The sequence below is a fragment of the Clytia hemisphaerica genome, unplaced genomic scaffold, assembly GCF_902728285.1.
Source record: "Clytia hemisphaerica strain Z4C2 unplaced genomic scaffold, Clytia hemisphaerica genome assembly, whole genome shotgun sequence".
Classification (NCBI taxonomy): domain Eukaryota; kingdom Metazoa; phylum Cnidaria; class Hydrozoa; order Leptothecata; family Clytiidae; genus Clytia; species Clytia hemisphaerica.
In genome coordinates, this window is record NW_027104211.1 from 325953 (window position 1) to 345164 (window position 19212).

Genomic DNA, 19212 nt, shown 5'->3' on the forward strand with positions numbered 1-19212 from the left:
AAGTAATATATAAGAATTTATATATTTTTTAAAGTCTGAAAACCAAATATATCATCGATTCAGCCAGAATTTCAAAGATAAAACAACCAAACATTTCAGATCGTTTTTGATCACCACATGCCATAAATATTTCCCTAAAACCAGTGGCGGCCTGGCAGGGGGTGCAGGGTGTGCAGTGCACCACCCAGAAAGACTTGAGAGGGGCGCCAAAAAAGCTTTTCAAGGGGGCGCCAAAATTTTTTTGATGTTTGGTTGGGCGATTTGGCGCCCTTTGACACGTTTTTAACGCCTTCTATAAGTGCAATGTAAATTTTTTTTCGCCTGCGGCGCTTTCGTTTTATTTTAAGAATTTTTTCAAACCTACTATCAACATTGAATTGCGAAAATTCAAAGCAAGAGAAGTGTTGTGTATCCACCAGGGGTTAAAGAGGATGCTCATCCCCAAATGAGAGATTGATCGAAACTGCTCGCTGTGGTTTTTGTGGTCTTATGCGGACTAACTTTCTCCTTTTTAGAATATCTTTTAAGCTATTTGACCTTTCTTACACCAAATTTTTTGCCTGCGGCGCCAAAATTACAAAGAATCCTGCCAACTTTCGAATTTTTGGGGCCTCTTTCAGCCATTGATCTTTAATCGAGAGTAAAGTAAGACCAGGAAATAACAAGGAAATAGATATCAAGTTATCATTACACCACCTTCGTATAAATAAAAGTTTGTTAACTCAGAGATTCCGAGCGTTACTTTCAACCAGTCACTACTCTTACAGTTTAATATTTTCACTTAATGGTAGAGGGCGCAAACGAGGACAAAAATACCAGGGGCGCCAATTTCATAGTTTGCACCACCAAGAAAATTAAGCCAGGCCGCTACTGCCTAAAACATGCCTTGGCAAACATCATCTTGTGACACTTACCAATGGACGACTCTTGAAAGGATTAAGTGCATACCATGACAATAATCATTTGACTGTAACATAAATAGGCTTCTGCTCATCCTCCAACAAAAAGTTCATTCTTGCACCAATCAGACTACACGTTTTTTTATAAGAACAAACTATATAAAAGCAAAAGGCTTCGCTGGCCAAAATGTTATGAACAAGTTAAGAACATTTAAGGCTTTGTGGACGCAAAAACATTGTATTTCTTCGGAAAATGGTAAAAAATATTCACAAAGTGTGGTCAAAATAAGAGCATGTTAGGAACATTTTTAGGCTTAAAACTCAAAAAGTCAAGAACATCCGAAAGCTTCAAATATTTTTGATGTTCTTGTAAAAGAACGTGTATAAGATAAATAGTGCTGCGGAGATTTTTCAGAAATTTTTTGTTGGTGTTTTTTGCGCTGCAAGCTTCAATCCTTTTTGAGAAATAATACTTTTATCACAACTGGTCACACAACTCAATTACTAATTTCTGACTGAACTCTTTAAAAATAAAACATGAAATCAATCGATTGAAATCCAAAAATATTAGTATTATGAAATTCGATGGACAATTATTACCTTATCTACAAAATTGATAAATTGACCCCAAAAACTAACCTAAGTACAGTTACTAAGTGAGATAATTAAAAAGTTCATTCATTTGATGCCAGTTAATTGTTTACAATTAGAACATTACAAAATAGGAATTCGGTAGCAATTAAGTCGTCCTTATTTTATGACGAAGTTTTGTAATCATTTCAGAGATAGCCCGTGTCAATGAGTTAGCATTGTTCAAATTCACCAGTTTGTCATAGCAACCTAAAAACTCATCATTCACAAAAGCAAACGGAAGTTTTTTAAAGTTCGCTTTTTCGAGCAATACTCGTCTCTCGCTCCATGTAAGTTCAATATCAACAGGGACACAGTATACAACATTATTCGGACTTTTAACACGTAAAAGTTTCTCTAAAACGTTTTTACGTTGGTGTTGGGAGACTTCAGCACAACTTGCACTATAATACAAGAAAATGTCAAGCTTTTCTGAATTTCGAAATAACGGTAATCGATTTTGTTCGGGTAACGTAAAAAAGGTCGACCTTTGAACGCATTCCGAAACGGATAATCGGAAGGGACTCCCACATATCGGAAAATGACCCCATTTAACGGATACTTCGTAAATTCCTGGCTCGGTCGGCACGTATACAACTTGGTGTTCCAGCATTTCTGGCGAGAAATTCGTACGGACAAACGGTACAGGTATTGACATTGCCGGGCAGGTGATACTGACACAAAGAGGACCTTGCATTTTACCGTTCGATCCATCAAAATAGGTCGGTGTGTGAACATGAAACTTGGATAAGCAGCCCACTTCGCCATGATGCAATCCTCTGCCAAAAATCTTAAAATTTTTGACATTTGTTTTGGTCTGTTTACTGGGAAGACTTTCCGGTGGTACGACAATCATATCGTCGTTCTCGTTTACTGACGATAACAATTCGCCATCAGACGACACTGAAAGGGATCGGAGAGAGTCGTCGTCAACGAAAGCGCTATCGTGGTGACTATCGTACGAATTTTCGATATCCTTTTTAAAGCCATTGATTGGAAGGGAAACTCCTTTTCCCTCAACCGAAGTATTCAAACTCTCTTCAATATAGTTATTATTAAATTCATTCAATTTCTCAGCAATTCGAACTTCTTCAAAATCAGAATTGATATGAAATTCTTCAATCAAGGTCGCATAATCCACAAGCATCATCTCTTTAATTCGAACTCTGAAAGGGCTATTCAAGATATGTTCATTCTTATAGAAAATACTAACAGTGTAAATACCAGGGCGTGTGGGAGTGTATCGCACCATATTGCTACGCCCATCGAGAGGTTTAATCTGTAATTCAGGGCGAAAACGGGTCGACTTCCTATCATAAGGTTTACAATCGATGTAAACGTAGAGATCTGACAACTGGGCGCCCGGTTGTACGCGTAACACGAATTCACACGGTTTCCCAACTTGTCCCCAACGTAATCCGGATCCGAAAGCGACTACTGTATTAAATTGATACGGGATACCTGGCTCAGCATCTTGTTGAGCATCAATGAGATCTGAATCTGAAGCCATCTTTGGAGCGGGTGATTCTGTACCGGCGACATCGCGTAGGAAAGCTATATAAGTAACAAGGACTTCTTGTTTCAACTGCCCTTTAACGAGCTCATCGGGTAGGATCAAATCCGGTACTCCAAGTTGATTTTCTGCGCCTTCAAAAGCTGCTCGGATGCGTACCTCCTGTACATTTTGATTAATTCGGTCAGCAGGTATTACGCCCGGGCGAATGGCGTTAATCAGGTGGCATAATAGTAGACCATCCGTCCAGTCTGTGGTCCAATTACGGGCGCTGACACCTGTTGGTAAACGCCGGTTAACCCACCCTAACAACAGACTTGATTCTTCGTTAAAATCTTTCATTTCTAGTTGATGCAACGGCTTTCCATTCTGTTTGTTCGTTGGAATCTGATTTTGTAGAATGATTCTCCACAAGATCTCTTTGACGAATCGTGCATTGTTTTGTTGGACTTTATCTGTGAATGAAAAAATAGAATGAAATTGTAAAACTAAATACTGAATGCTATAAAGTTACCTAACTGGATTTCCCTGTTAAACGTTGAGATACATATGCTGTAAATTCAAAAGTATCAATGTACGTAAAAAACATAAACTTAATGATACTATTTTTCCTAAATGTTTAATAATGGAAAAAATCCAGCTCGTACTCACTCCTAGGTACTTTCTATTTAGTTTAGACAATTCACTATTCCAGGAACATTTTCTATACAAGTCGAGGCGGTCACTTTTGGAAGGTCAATCATTTTTGATTTTTGTCGAATTTTGGAAAGCCCCATGGATTTTTAGCAAATTTGTGAGGTACTTCTTAGATTTCGTCTTGTTTTTAAAGACGTCCCCTGATTTTTTTTAAGAGACAAATTTCGATAATCAATACATTATAGAAATATATGTTTGCAGCTATACTTTTTCAGCGTTAAGAATGCATATCGAAAAAGTGGTGTAAAGTACTGGATGGTGTAAAGATGGATTGCATACGGAAAATTGAGAACATATTATCTACCACTCGTTGACCACAAAATAAGAGTCATATACTGTAGCCTTTTATATACAGACATTCTCACAGAGATTACCAAACTTATAAAGGAGTAAAGTAAGTATGATTTGATCCTTCCCAGATAAGGAAGGGGCTTAAAAAAGTACCACTAAATGGATCAAGATCAGCTTTCTCCGAATGAAAGAGATTGACAAAAGCACTATCATATTGGATTGCTATTATCAAATATACTTTACTCTCAACAAAAATAGTGTCTGTGTTACAAGGGTGGCAAACAAGTTCGATAATCTGAAAGCAGAACTTTGACTTAGTAAAATTTCCATTTTCACTGAAAAGTCTCAGAAATTTACGTCTTCAACCACCCATCATTTTAAATTTAGACCGATCCACAGAGATGTGCTTACCAGTCAAGAGAGGTCTCAGACTCTCCGAAGCTAATCCTAATCGAGGATAAATAAGGGATTTCTCCCCTGAAAAAAAAGTAAAAAAATAGGTACAATGTAAACTGAAATCTGTCACACTTTATATAATTGTATCAAAACGCGATGACGTGCTGCCGGTATCTTGACCAAACTCAATAGAACTGACTGAAGAAACAAAATCAAAATTGCTTTCCTCTTTTTTTCTATTTTCACAATATGTTTTGAATTTTTTTGTCGAACATTATTTTGAAAAGAAATCTTATAAATTCGTTGTTATGATTATGAAGGAAACTGAACACAGGATTTTAGTAGAGTAGAGAAAAGAAGTTGTACAACCTTGGGCCCCGATTCAAATCTCTGTGTGTTTATAAATAATTTACATTGTAATCTCTATTATTTTCGATTTCATATTTCTTTCTCTTGATCTCCTCTCTGTTCAAAAAACCTTTTTGTGAGAAATGGTGAGGATTTCTATGTTCGAAAGACGGCCCGTCACCTCATTTACGAAACATAGGGGGTCGGATTACTTCTGTGTCAACGTGAATGAAAAAGTTTTCCTAACTTTATTCTTTACATACAGTATTAGGAGAATAGGGAAAAACCTAGGCAGATCTAGGTAAGAAATTTCCAGAATCTCTTGTAGAAGTAGAATTGGCACAACAAGGCAGGTGCAGTTTGATGCCGTTTCCGATGCGATATCTTATCTGAACCAAAGTTCTCAAGCCGACTCTGACATACTAGACCATTTTGAAAGTCATAAGCGATTTTATTACATTTTGACAGACATTTCATTAAGCTTTCATACTCAACCGTTAACTTTACGTTGCCAATTTCATACACATACTATGTATTTCTACCTGATTCTACCGGACTAAACTACCCGAACAGATAATCCTCTCTGAATGCTCAAATTATTTGTTTGATTGTGTCGGTCTTTCTATCGATACTTAGTGGGCACATGATGTCATGGAATACATATTTAAGGTATATTTAAGAATCTTACTCCTATTGAAAACGTAAAGAATCACGAGTTAACTTAAATCTATAAGAGAAAGAAAATGCTGATATCAATAATGACTTAGGTAATTTAAACCTCATAAGACTCCTCATTGCAAGCAATGTTCGCATTTTTAATCACAAACCACCACGACAGAGCAGAGCATATCATCAGAACTCTTCAATAAATTAGAAAAATGTTGAAGACATGAACAGAAGCTAGTGTTTATCCAAGATGTACCATAAAATATGATATAAAAGGAAAGGTGAATGGATGGTCTAATTTTCTACCCTACTTGTTACTGAAAAAAATTATAGTGAAAACGAGAAGATAGAAAAAATGAAAGGCTAACTTTACTAGAAGAGAAAAATGACTGAAAACCTTTGTCAAAAGATGAAGATGTTAAAAAACAGTAGTCAAAACCTGTTCAACTCCATCCTATGTTTTAATAAAACAGGTTCCTTTATACTATCTCGACTCCTAATTGAAGTTCCTAGGCTTTAAGCTTGAAATATCTGTGAACCTACTTCACATCTATATCTAACCAAGCCACTAAGAGGATAAAGGAGAACCAAAGGAAAATATATGACCATCCATGAAAATATTCAGATCTACGCACGAGAAACACTAATTCAAACCCACATAAGAAAAACATTGGTTTTACATACCTACATTTTGAACCCTGATGTTAAATGGTATTAAATTTATATTTTTTATATAATTGATCAACAATCTTTTAATGTAGGATCAAGGATAAGATCTCATAATAAAAAAACCAATGAAAATAAAAATGGAATCTTAAGATTTATAAAACCTTACCGATTAAATGGTCATCTAATCCAAGGGTATTCAAAATGGTAGCCCAGTTACGACGTACAAAGCTTGGCGGATGTGAGTTTTTAGAAGGTGAGGTAATTTGACGCGGTTTGTCACCAGAAATTTCTTCCAAAATGGTTAGCAAAAATGTACCATCTTCTAACTGATCCAAAGTCCTGATTTTCAAACCTCGTTTTTGTAGATACGAATTCGACCATTTGATGAGTGCTTGATCCTCCATAACAATATAGTTCGATTTATTTGATTCATCAAAACCGTAGGCCGGGTAACGTTGATCATTACCATCAACCTTATGAAGGCAAAATACAACTGAAAACATGTCAATCCCGTAGTTACCACAGTATAAATTCCTCTCTCTGTTACCATGCACAATACAGTAATCGCTATTGTCTACCAAAAATCAATTGCTTTTAGTATTGATTAATCGGCTCAAATGCTATTTCCAATCCAAGACGATTTATTGTATTTGACAATCTGCTGAATAGGATGGATTGAGGTATATATAATATACAATAAACTGAGAGAAATATCAAAAACAAAAGAATGTTAATCCGCTTCAAAGGCGATTTTTGTACAATTTTGAATCAGAGGTATTTTGAATGTAATTAAATTTCATTCCTTGAGGGACTATTTGATATAAATGGGCTGGTTGCGACTACCAAAACTTTGATAATTGTACCTTGCTGTGATTTCTTATGAAATTAATTAATCTGGTCCATTTAAATTGAACAGCTTTCAATATAATGAACTCAGATAGATAGGAAGCGGAAAAGCAAAACACTTAAACATCCAAACGGAAGTAAAAGAAAATCAAAGTTAAATTTAGACTAGGAAAAGTAACGATGAAATAGTACCTCAAAACTCATTAGGAGGAGGGGCCTTTAATGAGCATTCACAATGGAATTCTTTCATTTTAAGAATCTGGATCAACATTTTGAGGTCAAGTAAAAAAAAATTGTTAATGTTTGCAAATTGTATACATACATATCCTCAAAAATGACTGCACCCTTAGTTGTGACTATACCTCATTGAAATTCATTGGGGTCACTGACAAGACAAAATATTCCCCGTGAAAGAAGCTTTCATTGGATCGGAGTATTTGTTTTTCCACTTTGAAAGTGAGACTTTGCAGTAAGAATGAAGTACATCAATTTCTGCAAAGTAGTGGAATTACCAGTAGGGAAAGATGTGTCTAAACATTAATAGAGGGCCAATACATGCTTTTTTATAAGAACTGTTTTTATTTCTCTTGATTTCCAGGTTTATGCTGTATGCTCTTAAATTAGTCTGCACGTTCTTACTCTATTTTGATTGGTTGAAAAGGAACTTAAATTCAGCCATTTCTGAAATCTTTAGCAAAAGAATCGAGTCTCGCGATTTCTTATAAAAAAGCGCATGTTATACAAAGCTCCACGATGCAACAAATGCAGAATGGTAACCATCCTTATACCATTTTACATTTTACAGATAAAACAAAAATTTCGCTCACACCCTTTGCAAAAGACAACCAAATTTTTGAAAAATCTTATGGAAGAAAAATACAAACATAAATTATAATGATTGTTAAGACGACATCAAAGAGACGCAAAAAAAGAATATTCCAGTCACTATGCGCTGAACAAAATTTCAGATCACTTGCAAAGAAAATTGTCATGACTATACCATATCAACCAACTTTAAAACTAGTAAACAAGCGAAAAACATTTTCAATATATAAAACTTTTGAAGTAGGTCGAAATAGACGTAAAATGAAGAAATTTTATTCATACCGACAACCGTCAAAATGTTACTAAACAAAAAATGACAGTCACTAAATATATAGTAGTACAAAAATGCATCATATCACCAAATGCATACGATCAAGATACACATGAGAATTTAGAAAAAGAGGGAGAGAGAGAACGATAAAACATTTTTTCACGTCTAAAACACAAGAATTTGACATATAATTTCTAACGATGTACTCACGAGAATACAGTTTATCTTGCTCTCACCACATTAGATAATACCACTTCGAATGTAGACAAATTAATTTGCAAATAGATATCAGAAAAATGTTTTTTTTCTTGAAAAAGTTTTAAGGATATACTAAGGAAATATTAAAATTATTCAGGGACTTAATACTTCCTTGCTTTGCTTTACATCCTAGTGTTCATTTTAGAATAAAATATACTTTTCTTACAATTATCCGAGTATTGTTCAGTGCGGAGACAGGTAGCTCAGTCGCTTAACAACCCGATAGTTGGGGGTTCGTTAACACGACAAGTTCATAAAAAACGACAAATATCGCCCTCCACAATCCCGACCCGGTTAGTTTGTCCACCCCTATGAATTCATTCCTCTTTGTTTATCACGGGAATCAACTACATATTGTTTAAAGAACGACAAACTACGCATGCGTGTTATAATGCAGGATTCTTTGAGGAACAGACTGATTACAAGTAACTGGGAGCTGAGTGTATGTATGGCGGGCGCTCTACCTAAGCATTTGATTATCCATGCCTGACGCAAATACTGTCTTTTTGCATAAGATCCCGCCATTCCCGTACTAAGATTCCTCTGCTACTTTTCTATCGGAAAAAAGACCTGGACTCTGGGTAGTTGAAAAATGAGCTTCAGAAAGTTAGGCGATTTTATAACTAAACACAAGATTTTCCGCACCTATCATGTCGGCTATCCTGGGATAAAATAGTGGGAAAATCCTGGAAAAGTCAGGAGAATCTTAGTCCATGAATGGGAATCTTATTCAAAACGACGGTATAATAGGGAGTCGACTCTCTTACTTCAAACATTACTTATTCACTTGGTTCAATTACGTTTCTTAGGGTATAAAAGGCTCTTCAATATATATTTTCACCAAAGCTTATTAGGGTTTGGCTATTTGAATAAGAATATCCAAAGTATAAGATCAAATTAAATGAAAGAGAGGGTTAGCGACCTCTTTGCAAACCTTGTACTAGCGTGCTGTTTGTTGGGTATAGAACTCGGCATCTAAGGAATAGAAAAAAAATAGAATTTGACATACCTTTTTACGAGACATATTCTTTTCTTCATTTAAGCCTCGATGCACCAAATCGTTTCTGCTAAGAGAATATTCATACTTTTTAATTTCCTTTACATCTAAACGGTAATAAGAATAGTCGGTAAATGAAAGATTACTGCTGGCCATCAATATTTCCGGAACTCCTGGAAAAGTCCAGAAAGAATCCGAAAAACCGGTAAGTTTCTAAATTTCCAAATTTAAGGGCACAATCCAAGACTTTATTAAGTTTCAGGGAAGACTCTGCTCTGAGAAACTTAAATGTATGTGTTTTTTAACTAACTATCATTTTTGAGCTTAAAACATATGCCTATAAATATGTATTAAATATGTACAATTGAAAAATAAAATAAAATTCTACAAAAAATGTTTTAACTTTACAAAACAACATAACGAATTAAATATTTTTCGGTTTTTACAGTAGCCTTTGAACAACGAATGAACTTAGCTATCAATCGAGAGCACCGGGAAAGCATCAAGCACATATGACAGTATAAACATAATAACTGTCTTATAAAACGCAAAGGTAACAGTACTAAAATACAAGTTTTTGTTAAGGTTCGTTGTGTTTCTTTTTGACAGGCGAGAAATATTTGGATAACTGGTTACTTGAATTGTTACTTGATTCTCCAGCTTTTAAACGTTTCGAAGGCTTTTTAGTAGGAGATGAATTCTGTTTACGTTTATTGGTTGCATCCTTGCTTGATCCAGTGCCACACATACTAAAAAAGTTCTCTTTCAAAGAGTCTTGGAGATCCTTGGCAAAATGAAAGTCCATATGATCTGGAAGATCCCAAGCTAAAAGCCGTTTACCGCATCGATCACAAATCATGAGATCTTCTGACGTTGCGTTGGTATTGGAAGAATTGTTGTTAAGGTTGTGCTGTTGTTTGCCCAGTAATTTATCTATGGTCGAAGCGTGGTCAGTTCTAGAAGTAGTGTCCTTTTGAGTTGATAATTTTGAAGTCGATGGTTTGGTCATGTTATGGAATTGACTGGTTGACATGTTAAATTTGTCAGAGGTTTTTGAAGACACCCGGTTTGAGTTTTCATGTAAATCTGGTCCTGGAATTGGATATTCCTCTAGAGATCTATCAAGCTGTGTGGTAAGTGGTTTAGACTCATCGGTGTCTTTTCTAGAGAAATAGGAGTTTAAGCCTTTGGGTTTAGGTGGAGATTTTGAATGTTGGGTGTTCGGTGGTTTTGTTAGGGTTGAAGAAGTCTCTAAAGTAGGATTCCCACGTGAAAAGTAGTTTGAGATTTGACTATTATTTGTCTTTTGTGTGGAAAATAGGGATGAATTTGGTTTTGATTGTCTTGGTTGTTGCGTTTGAAATGTGTCCCATGGGGACTTGTGTTTATCAACTGCGTTTGCTGAATTCTGCATGAAGGTATTGATGGCTTTGCTACCACTTCCACTGAGCGGGATAAACTTTCCAGTTGTAATATGTAAATTGATGATAGCTGGTGTCCTAAAAATATACAAAATCATGGTTTTCTTGTTTCACGACTTGAAAGAATAATTACTATTAATATCAGAATGATCTTCTTCATCATTCCCACGTTCTTGAATTCTAAGACGGGTCTCCTCATCTTAAATCCTTCCAAAAGTCCCTCAGGAATGTGGATCCTTCTATGAAAATTTTGATTATTAAGTCCTTAAATGATAGAATAAGGGACTCAAGATTTTTGTCCTTTAACTCTTTTCACACGCCTAAACAAATTGATTAAATGATTTCTTTCGGGTACCATAAATTGTATTGAGGGTGTAATTTAAAAAGCTGGGACAATGAAAAGATTTGAACAAATCTTTCCAACGAACGCAACTTCACCAATTTTGCTTTTGCGAAAGCTAAGATAATTCGATTACAAGCTCAACTCTCAACGTAGAAGGGTTAGCGGTTTAACCATTCTACATTCTACATCTTAAAATCACATAATGTTATATTACTCACCATTCCTGCCGAGAAGGGTTATTCGAAGCATTGAGTTCACACAAAGCTTTGAATGCTTCGTCTCTTAAATTCTCCAAGTCAATTTTGTTGACAAAGAAACGTCTCGACTGCGTGACGTTATCTTCTGACGTGCAAGCGACGGTAAATAACGTCGGAATACGATCATTCTTAAAAAATAAAAGAAGTTTTACAATCAACAAGCTAGATGCTGAATGGACCTACCTGATGACGAAAGTTAGATAACAATGCAAGGAGAAAAATGAAAAAAATCAGTCAGAAAATATAGCATTTAGCGAAAATGCATAACGCAATAAAATTCATCATTGATTGTTGATGGGGGGGGAGAGGGAATGGTTCTAATGAAAAAAAATCAGTTTTATTGACAATTGAATCATGCTTGATGGTGAGCATTGTTATCAATAATGTTTTTGTGTGAAAAACATAGAAATGTAAGGAAAAAGTCCAATGAAAATCTGCAAAAAGGCGATTTCCGGCATTTTCCACCAGAAAAAACTTTTTCTCAAAAATCGAACTTGGCTATGTTTTGAGCATGGCGAATATGCATCTCTCTGCAAAAAATCAGAAAAAACTAAAGATGAAAATTCGAGAAAATGTCAAAAAACCGGTTTTCCGATTTTCGAAAATGGGGCTCCGTCACATTTTAGGTATTGTCATTTTGCATCAGTGTGCAAAATTTCATAAAAAATATAAAGCACAACTCGAGAAATTCAAGAAATACTGTCTTTCCGGCGAAAATAGGTTGTTCCGGCAATTTTTAAATAGTTCTGGCAATTTTATTGAAAATTGAAACATGCTTGATGGTGGGCATTGCTATTAATAATGTTTTCTCAAAAATCGGACTCGGACATGTTTTGGGCATTGTTAATACGCATCTTTGAGCAAAAAATCAGAAAAAACTAATGTTAAAATCTCGAGAAAATGCCAAAAAAACCGGTTTTTCAGGCATATTTCCGGCATTTTCGGCCGGAAAAAAATGTTTTTCGAAAATCGGGCTCCGTCACCTTTTAGGTATTGTCATTTTGCATCAGTGTGCAAAATTTCATAAAAAAATATAAAGTACAGCTCGAGAAATTCAAGAAATACTGTCTTTCCAGAGAAAATAGGTTGTTCCGGCGATTTTTAAATAGTTCCGGCTTCAAAAGTCAATTTTATTGAAAATTTAAACATGCTTGATGGTGGGCATTGCTATTAATAATGTTTTCAATGAAAAAAAAATTACGAGGAAAAAGTCAAATGAAAATCTAGAAAAACGGCGATTTCCGGCATGTTTCCGGAATTTTCGGCCGGAAAATTTTTTTTCTCTAAAATCGGACTCGGCCATGTTTTGGGCATTGTTAATACGCATTTTTGAGCAAAAAATCAGAAAAAACTAATGATAAAATGTAGAGAAAATGCCAAAAAAACAGTTTTTCCGGCATATTTTCGGCATTTTCGGCCGGAAAATTTTTTTTTTTCGAAAATCGGGCTCCGTCACATTATAGCCATTGCCATTTTGCATCTTTATGCCAAAAATCAGAAAAGACTAATGAGCCAATCTCGAGAAAAGCTGGTAACAGACGAACGGACGGGCGAACGGACAGACGAACAGACAACGGCTAATTCATAGGATCTCCACCGGGGTACCCGAAGGTAGGCCCAAAAAAAGATTATAACATAGAAAAGGAAAGTTAAAATTTCTCCTTTTAAATAATGTTGAATGGAGGTTTGATTTCTTAAGAAGTCATGTAATCTGGAAAATTTCATTTTAAAGAGGGTAACTTATTCATGGTACACTTGGTAGTTCAATTGGTTGACTAAAACCAGAACTCTAGGGGTCCTCTGCATAATCTTTATAAGAACAAACTATTTAAACAAGACTTCGGTGGCCAGAATATCTAGAATAAGCATCAAGAACATTTCAATACTTTGAGGACTATAAAACACCTAATTTCTAATTGATTTGCACAAAAATACTCACAAAATTGTAAAAATAAAATATAGTTAAGAACATTTTAGGCTAAAAAAACTCAAAAGTTAATTAAGAACATCCGAAAGCTAAAAAAACCGGGAAAATTGGGGAAGGTGTAATATACCCTCGAGATTAAAACAAAGATACTAACTATAAAGGAATATCGACTAGAGAGGCCACCTTTTAAAAATCGTGTATTGATCACTCACATTCAATCTTTCTTTTTCCAGTCGTTCATGAACTTCTTCACATAAGTTTGTCAACCATTTGTGGACCTGTAAGAAGTTCAAAAAAGAGCTTTCCTGTAACTATGGAAGTTTAATATTTTGTTAGATCCTTTTCCAACCTTGATGCATCGGTAAGTTTATGTAAAACAAAGATTTCTTTCAGATAGGCTATTTTGACACATCCATCCAATGACTTATATTTAGCTTAATGATTACTGAACATCATAATCTCTTTTGAAGATTAGTTCAAACTTACATCGTTTCGGGTCCTGAGAGTCATCTTTCCACGGAAATTCTTACTACAACCCACTGACTGAGCTAGTTGTCGTGGACGAACAGGCTCACGATCAATACCACGACACAGTCCATGTACAACGGTTCTGAGAAACAAATTTTCCAAAAAATTTCATGTAATTGAACATATTACAAAGGGCAAAAAGTGAAAATTAAGGGGCCGTTTATATGGAGGTGGGATGGCCTGGCTAGGTGAGGTGGGATGGATTTTCAAACGTCACGTCACAGTTTTTGACGAATGAAATGGCCAACAATAGATCAAGTGAGGTTCTAAAATTTATCCCACCTCATCTAGCCGGACCCGCCTGCCTACATATGAACAGGCCCTAAATAAAAATATTTTTCTTTTATAAATAGAATCCTTATACAGAATATATAACCAAAGCTAAAAATCGGTCCTCCGACCTTTTTTTCCGGCCGCACCGGGCTCTCGTCCAATTTATGGAAAAATGACTAAGTCTTCAATTATATCGAATAATCAATTATAACGATAGAGTCACAAAATTACCCGTTTTTAACACCAACAACAGCTTGAAGTTCTTGCAGCGACAAAGGAACAAGTTGTGACATGAATTCCACTTTAAATTTATCTTCCAGCAACTGTCCAAGCTTACCTCCAAGACTCCGTCTTAAACATAAAGAAGGTAATAATTGAGGATAAATTAATTACAAGTTTTTCTTCTGACCGGCCACCAGAACCGTTGAAGGACTACCAAAGAATCTGGTTCAAACTTACAACCATCCCATTTGCGGCCAAATTCTTTATTATGAAACAACTACCACGGGTCTATGTGAAGCCTGTTGGATCATAGTTGGTACATTCAGAAGTGGATTCTTGCCTACTGTCTGAGACAGAGACAGTCAATTGGGACAAATCCCTTCCACATTTGCTAGATTTGGTATCCACCAACTATTACACTAACATAACATAGATTCGACATCAATATACAAAGAGCAAAACTCATGATAGTTACATCATTACATTTTGCGCATTTTTGTAGAATCAAACATTTCTGGGACATTGTCCATGACCACCATGGTCTGTTGATTTGGCTTATGGAATCCAGCCACTATCTTTGCCAGCATCTGAATATAAACAAAGAAATTTAGTACAACTTTTTTTGGGTTAAGAATACATAAAAATGTTTATTTTAAAGGAGGAAATGAATTGGACATGGGCAGGGCATGAAAGGTGCATGAAATAATGGGGATGGAGTATATATTATATTATATATATTCATTTGTTTTCTATTTAACTTTAAAATCTTGATTCCCTTTCTCAAAGCAATCTTAGTTAGAATTACCTTGTTAGGTCCAACGCCAGCAGAGCAGGAGAAACCAGTCTTTTCTTGAACAGCTTTCCTCATTCTGTGTGCAATGACAGCTCCAATAGCCATTCGATAACTATCTTCATCTCTCTGCAACAAATCAAGCCAGGTTTTATACAGATCACAATCTGTAATCTCTTGGTCTGTTGTTAGCTCACTGGATATATTTTTGTTATCATAACCCACAAGATGAGTATCTTTGAATGTACTTAGAGCTACTTCCTCCACACTGTAGTTTTGTATCTCTCTGAAAAAGTTGCAGAATTGTATGTCTTCGTTATATATGAAAAACGTGAATAAAGTTCGATTATGGGCAGCAGTTAAACAGGGCAGCCTTAAATCTCCTCCAAACAAGCAGATATTATTTAAGTCAACCATTCATGAAACCAAAAATAAAAGAATGGAGCAATTAAAAAAAAAAACAGTACAAAGAAATCTGTGATTCTGAAATGAGTTTGCATATTTCACAGTACCTGTTAATAGCATTGGTCAAATCCATGTAAGCCTCATCAATACTTGCTCGCTCTAAGCAATCAGTGAATTGCGCCAAAACCTCAATCACTTCTGCACCAGCATCTCGAAACATGGTGAGGTCTGCTTTCCCTCGGCTTTCAGGAACTTGGAAAAGTTTGATATCTGGACATTTCCTTTTTGCTTCATCACCTCTCATTTGTCTTGTAACACCAAATTTCCTTGCCTCGTAGCTTACTGCAATGATGCTAAAAATAAAATATTATAATGAGACAAAGAAAATATTGTATAATATACTTTTAAAAATTAGAAAAATATGGGAATGTAATTTATGTATCGAACCAAAATGACTTTTAATAGGGATGAATCTTTATTATCTAGACATTATTCCCAAGAAAATTTCAAATTTATTAAAAAAAGAAACAAAAACATACCCTCCACCTTTCCAAAGGTTGTATTGAACAACAGCAGAAGGCTGTCCCCTTAAAGAAGGTTCTTTTCGTTGAGCTACTTGCACATAGAAACAATCCATATCTACTAATGCCACTACCCTTTTGCTATAAGGCGACGAGGCTGCCATTGCGAAACTGATTGTGTAATGTTTTCAGAAGGATCTTTTTTCTGGATAAAACAATAAAAAATATAATAATAAAGATCAGCTTTTACTACTTTTTAAACACTTCCCCTCACACATATTTCAGACAGTCAAAAGACTGGATTTTGCATTATATACCTTTTTTGCTGGGATATTGAACATTAAACAACACAATTTGCACATTTGCTGTTATCCTAACAATAGCCCTGGAATAGTATTGAAATAAAAAGGATCCAGCCCTAAAACATGAAGAAATCTTCTCACAGCTGGATCTGAATATTCACTTACATCGTTAATCTCTTTGTTTCATAGAGTTAAGTTCAGTTTTGATAAGCCCTGTGAGCAGTTTAGAAGTGATCCCAAAGCTTTTCCTACATTTAGCGTCATATACTGACAGACTACTGAAAATCAGATGTCTACTCAACCAAGAAATTTTTATTTGGCCACCTAAAAGCACTAACAAAGTCTCGAGTCACTTTACAAGGAATTTAAAGATACTGACAATTGCAGGCTTACACAGTGATTGTAAATTGAGATTTATTTCATTATTGCGGTGGAAAACAGTATTTTTCAATGATTTTCAAAACTTTGAAACTTTTTCTGGTGTAGCCAGGTTCTTATTTTTGCCTCACCAACCCGAAAAATAGCACTATAAAGAAAATGCTTAGAAAATGACCACACAGGTTTTATTTTTGTTCCTGAAACTAAGCAACTTTCTCTACCAGAGACAATTAATAGGTTTCCAAACATTAGTTGCAACTCTATAATAATGGAGGAAAACATCCCACTTTTGAGTTTAAAATACCTTCTTTTAGAGCCTCTATAGCCAAGCCAGGTTGAGTGAAAGACTTCAAACTTTCAACATTTGATCTTTGTTAGTAGATGAACAGCTTCTGGCAAAAATTCATCAAATGCTCAAAGGTTGAATGATTGAGGCTTAAAAATTTATCAAAAAGTGAGTTTTATATCATATCTAGAAATTATAGAAAATACGATCAACGTCACATGGGTTAATAAGGATTTTTTTTATACTTTACTGTGAGTACTTTCAGAAAATGAAAAGAAACCCACATGACCTTAGTTGCAGCTTGAAATACCTTCTCTCAAAGTCAGACTTTTGCACTTGGCAAAAGTAGAGGCCATCATGTTTTGGTTTGTTCTTGTTTAGTCAAGCAAAGCTGTATTGAAATACGGGATAATGGACCAGTTTGCAGAATATGGCAAGGCTGCACTGGAGGAAAAATTCGGAAATACCAAGTTCTGCACTGGAAGAACGCACCTGATTCCACCAACTGCTCTAACTTGGGATGATTGGTCGAAACATGGGATTGTTAATATCTGGCCTGTACTTTTACTTACTGTTAAATCTCTTTGAAAACAAATTTGTTTTGATAACTCCACCAGGTTTATCAATCATACTTTCTGTCATAACATGTCACGATAACTTTCACTGATCGTGTTTTTTTATACCTTAAGGGAAGAAATTTTCGCAAATTTAATTTCGCGGTTGGTCGAATTAATTTTTTTCGTGGGAATTTAATTTCGCGGTTCATCGATTTTTGAAAAATTCGCGGGAATTTAATTTCGCGGTTGCAGGATATTTTTAGCCAAAAGCGTTATTAAATAAGCAAAAAATCTGTTTTAAGGCTTGAAATAGTACGAATTTGGGGGAATGCGTGAAATAGATTTAATTTCGCGGGAATTTAATTTCGCGGATTGACGATTTTGTAAAATTTCGCGGGAACTTAATTTCGCGGTTTTAGGCAAAATCTGCGAAAACCGCGAAATTTAGTTCCCGCGAAAATTTCTTCCCTTAAGGTAATTTGTCGTTCACATTGACTCGACTTTGGAGGTTTGTTGAAATGGTGACCGAATTGCGTCCCATGATTTGTCAGATAGTCACAAGTTAGAGCTATTGATGGTAAATTTTGATCCAGACAGGTGGAGCTATACAGTATAGACCTAACTCTTCATACAAAAATTATGGGAAATGCATGTTTGGACTTTGTACCCTATGCTGCATGCAAGCACTTAAAGCTAAAGCTAAAATATTTTTTGAAGTTTGCAAAAAAAACGCCTAGAAGATCTTTCAAATTCAGTACAGTATGTGAATATAGCAGTAAAAAATATAAATTTTCTATTTTTTTTGCAAAAGTTCTAGAAATGAAAATAAAGGGATAATGATAATTGAATTTCACTGATGATCCACGACACTATCGTAAAGCTAGAAATCGCTTCGCGTCTTTTCGCTTGAGAATATGATTGACAGATTAAAGTTTTTCACCCGGGTGGGAGCTGGTGGGGGTTCTGCAAGGGTTCGCGGCTCAATCCTTGGACCGCGCGCTAAAATGGTAGAAATAGCTACGGCAGATCATTTCGATGGAAGTTGCTGGAATGTTTACAAGGCTCTTGACAGAATATCGTTTGTTTGATTGTCAATGATGACAGTGCCGTTATTATATATTAATTTTGTTAGATCTGAAAATTTATGTTTGTAAGTGCACTTTATACCGTAAGTTGGTCTAATATCGACATCACTCGTCTAATTCCGACACCCTTCTTTAGAAAAAGGAATAATATGAAAGCTTGAATCGCTGATTAAAAAAGGATTATTCCTCTCTGACCACTAAGCAAAGAAAGACAGTTACAACCTTTCTTTAAATTTCAGCTGATAAAAAAGGTGTCGAAATTAGAAGAGGGGTGTCAACATTAGACCAAGTTACGGTAGTTTTGAATCCCATTGAAAAACCATATTCTGGTTGTCATGTTATTAGATGCTGTTTTAGAGCTTTAGAGCTAGCCTTCTATACAGTTGGGTGTTTAAGATAAAAACGACAATTATTGCTCTTATTGCCAAAAACAGCAATTTTTTCAGTGATGAAATGGTAAATCAGCAGAAAAGTAAAAAAATAAATAAATGAAAATTGCCATTTTCGGCGGAAAGAAAGTTAATTTTATTATTGAACACATGGTATTTGACACCCTCTTAGTAGGTGCACTGTGCCTTTTGTTTTTTTTAACTGATTTTTGTTGGAAATGGA

At 35.3% G+C, this 19212-nt stretch overlaps 2 protein-coding genes across 2 annotated transcripts; both read right to left on the reverse strand.

Moving 5' to 3' along the window:
* Window positions 1-1450: 1450 nt before the first annotated feature.
* On the reverse strand, window positions 1451-9408 carry LOC136815573 (filamin-A-like). Its single transcript, XM_067072027.1, has 3 exons — window positions 9318-9408; window positions 6275-6766; window positions 1451-3497 (listed from the first exon to the last, which is right to left on the reverse strand). The coding sequence occupies exons 2-3, from the start codon at window positions 6609-6611 to the stop codon at window positions 1639-1641; spliced, it is 2196 nt and encodes a 731-aa protein (XP_066928128.1). The 5' UTR covers window positions 6612-6766; window positions 9318-9408; the 3' UTR covers window positions 1451-1638.
* Window positions 9409-9598: 190 nt separating this feature from the next.
* Window positions 9599-17656, reverse strand: LOC136815574 (DNA polymerase eta-like). Its single transcript, XM_067072028.1, has 9 exons — window positions 16011-17656; window positions 15579-15824; window positions 15082-15352; window positions 14760-14863; window positions 14286-14405; window positions 13740-13863; window positions 13466-13531; window positions 11288-11454; window positions 9599-10804 (listed from the first exon to the last, which is right to left on the reverse strand). Exons 1-9 carry the CDS (start codon window positions 16154-16156, stop codon window positions 9886-9888), a joined length of 2163 nt encoding a protein of 720 aa, XP_066928129.1. The 5' UTR covers window positions 16157-17656; the 3' UTR covers window positions 9599-9885.
* Window positions 17657-19212: the final 1556 nt, after the last annotated feature.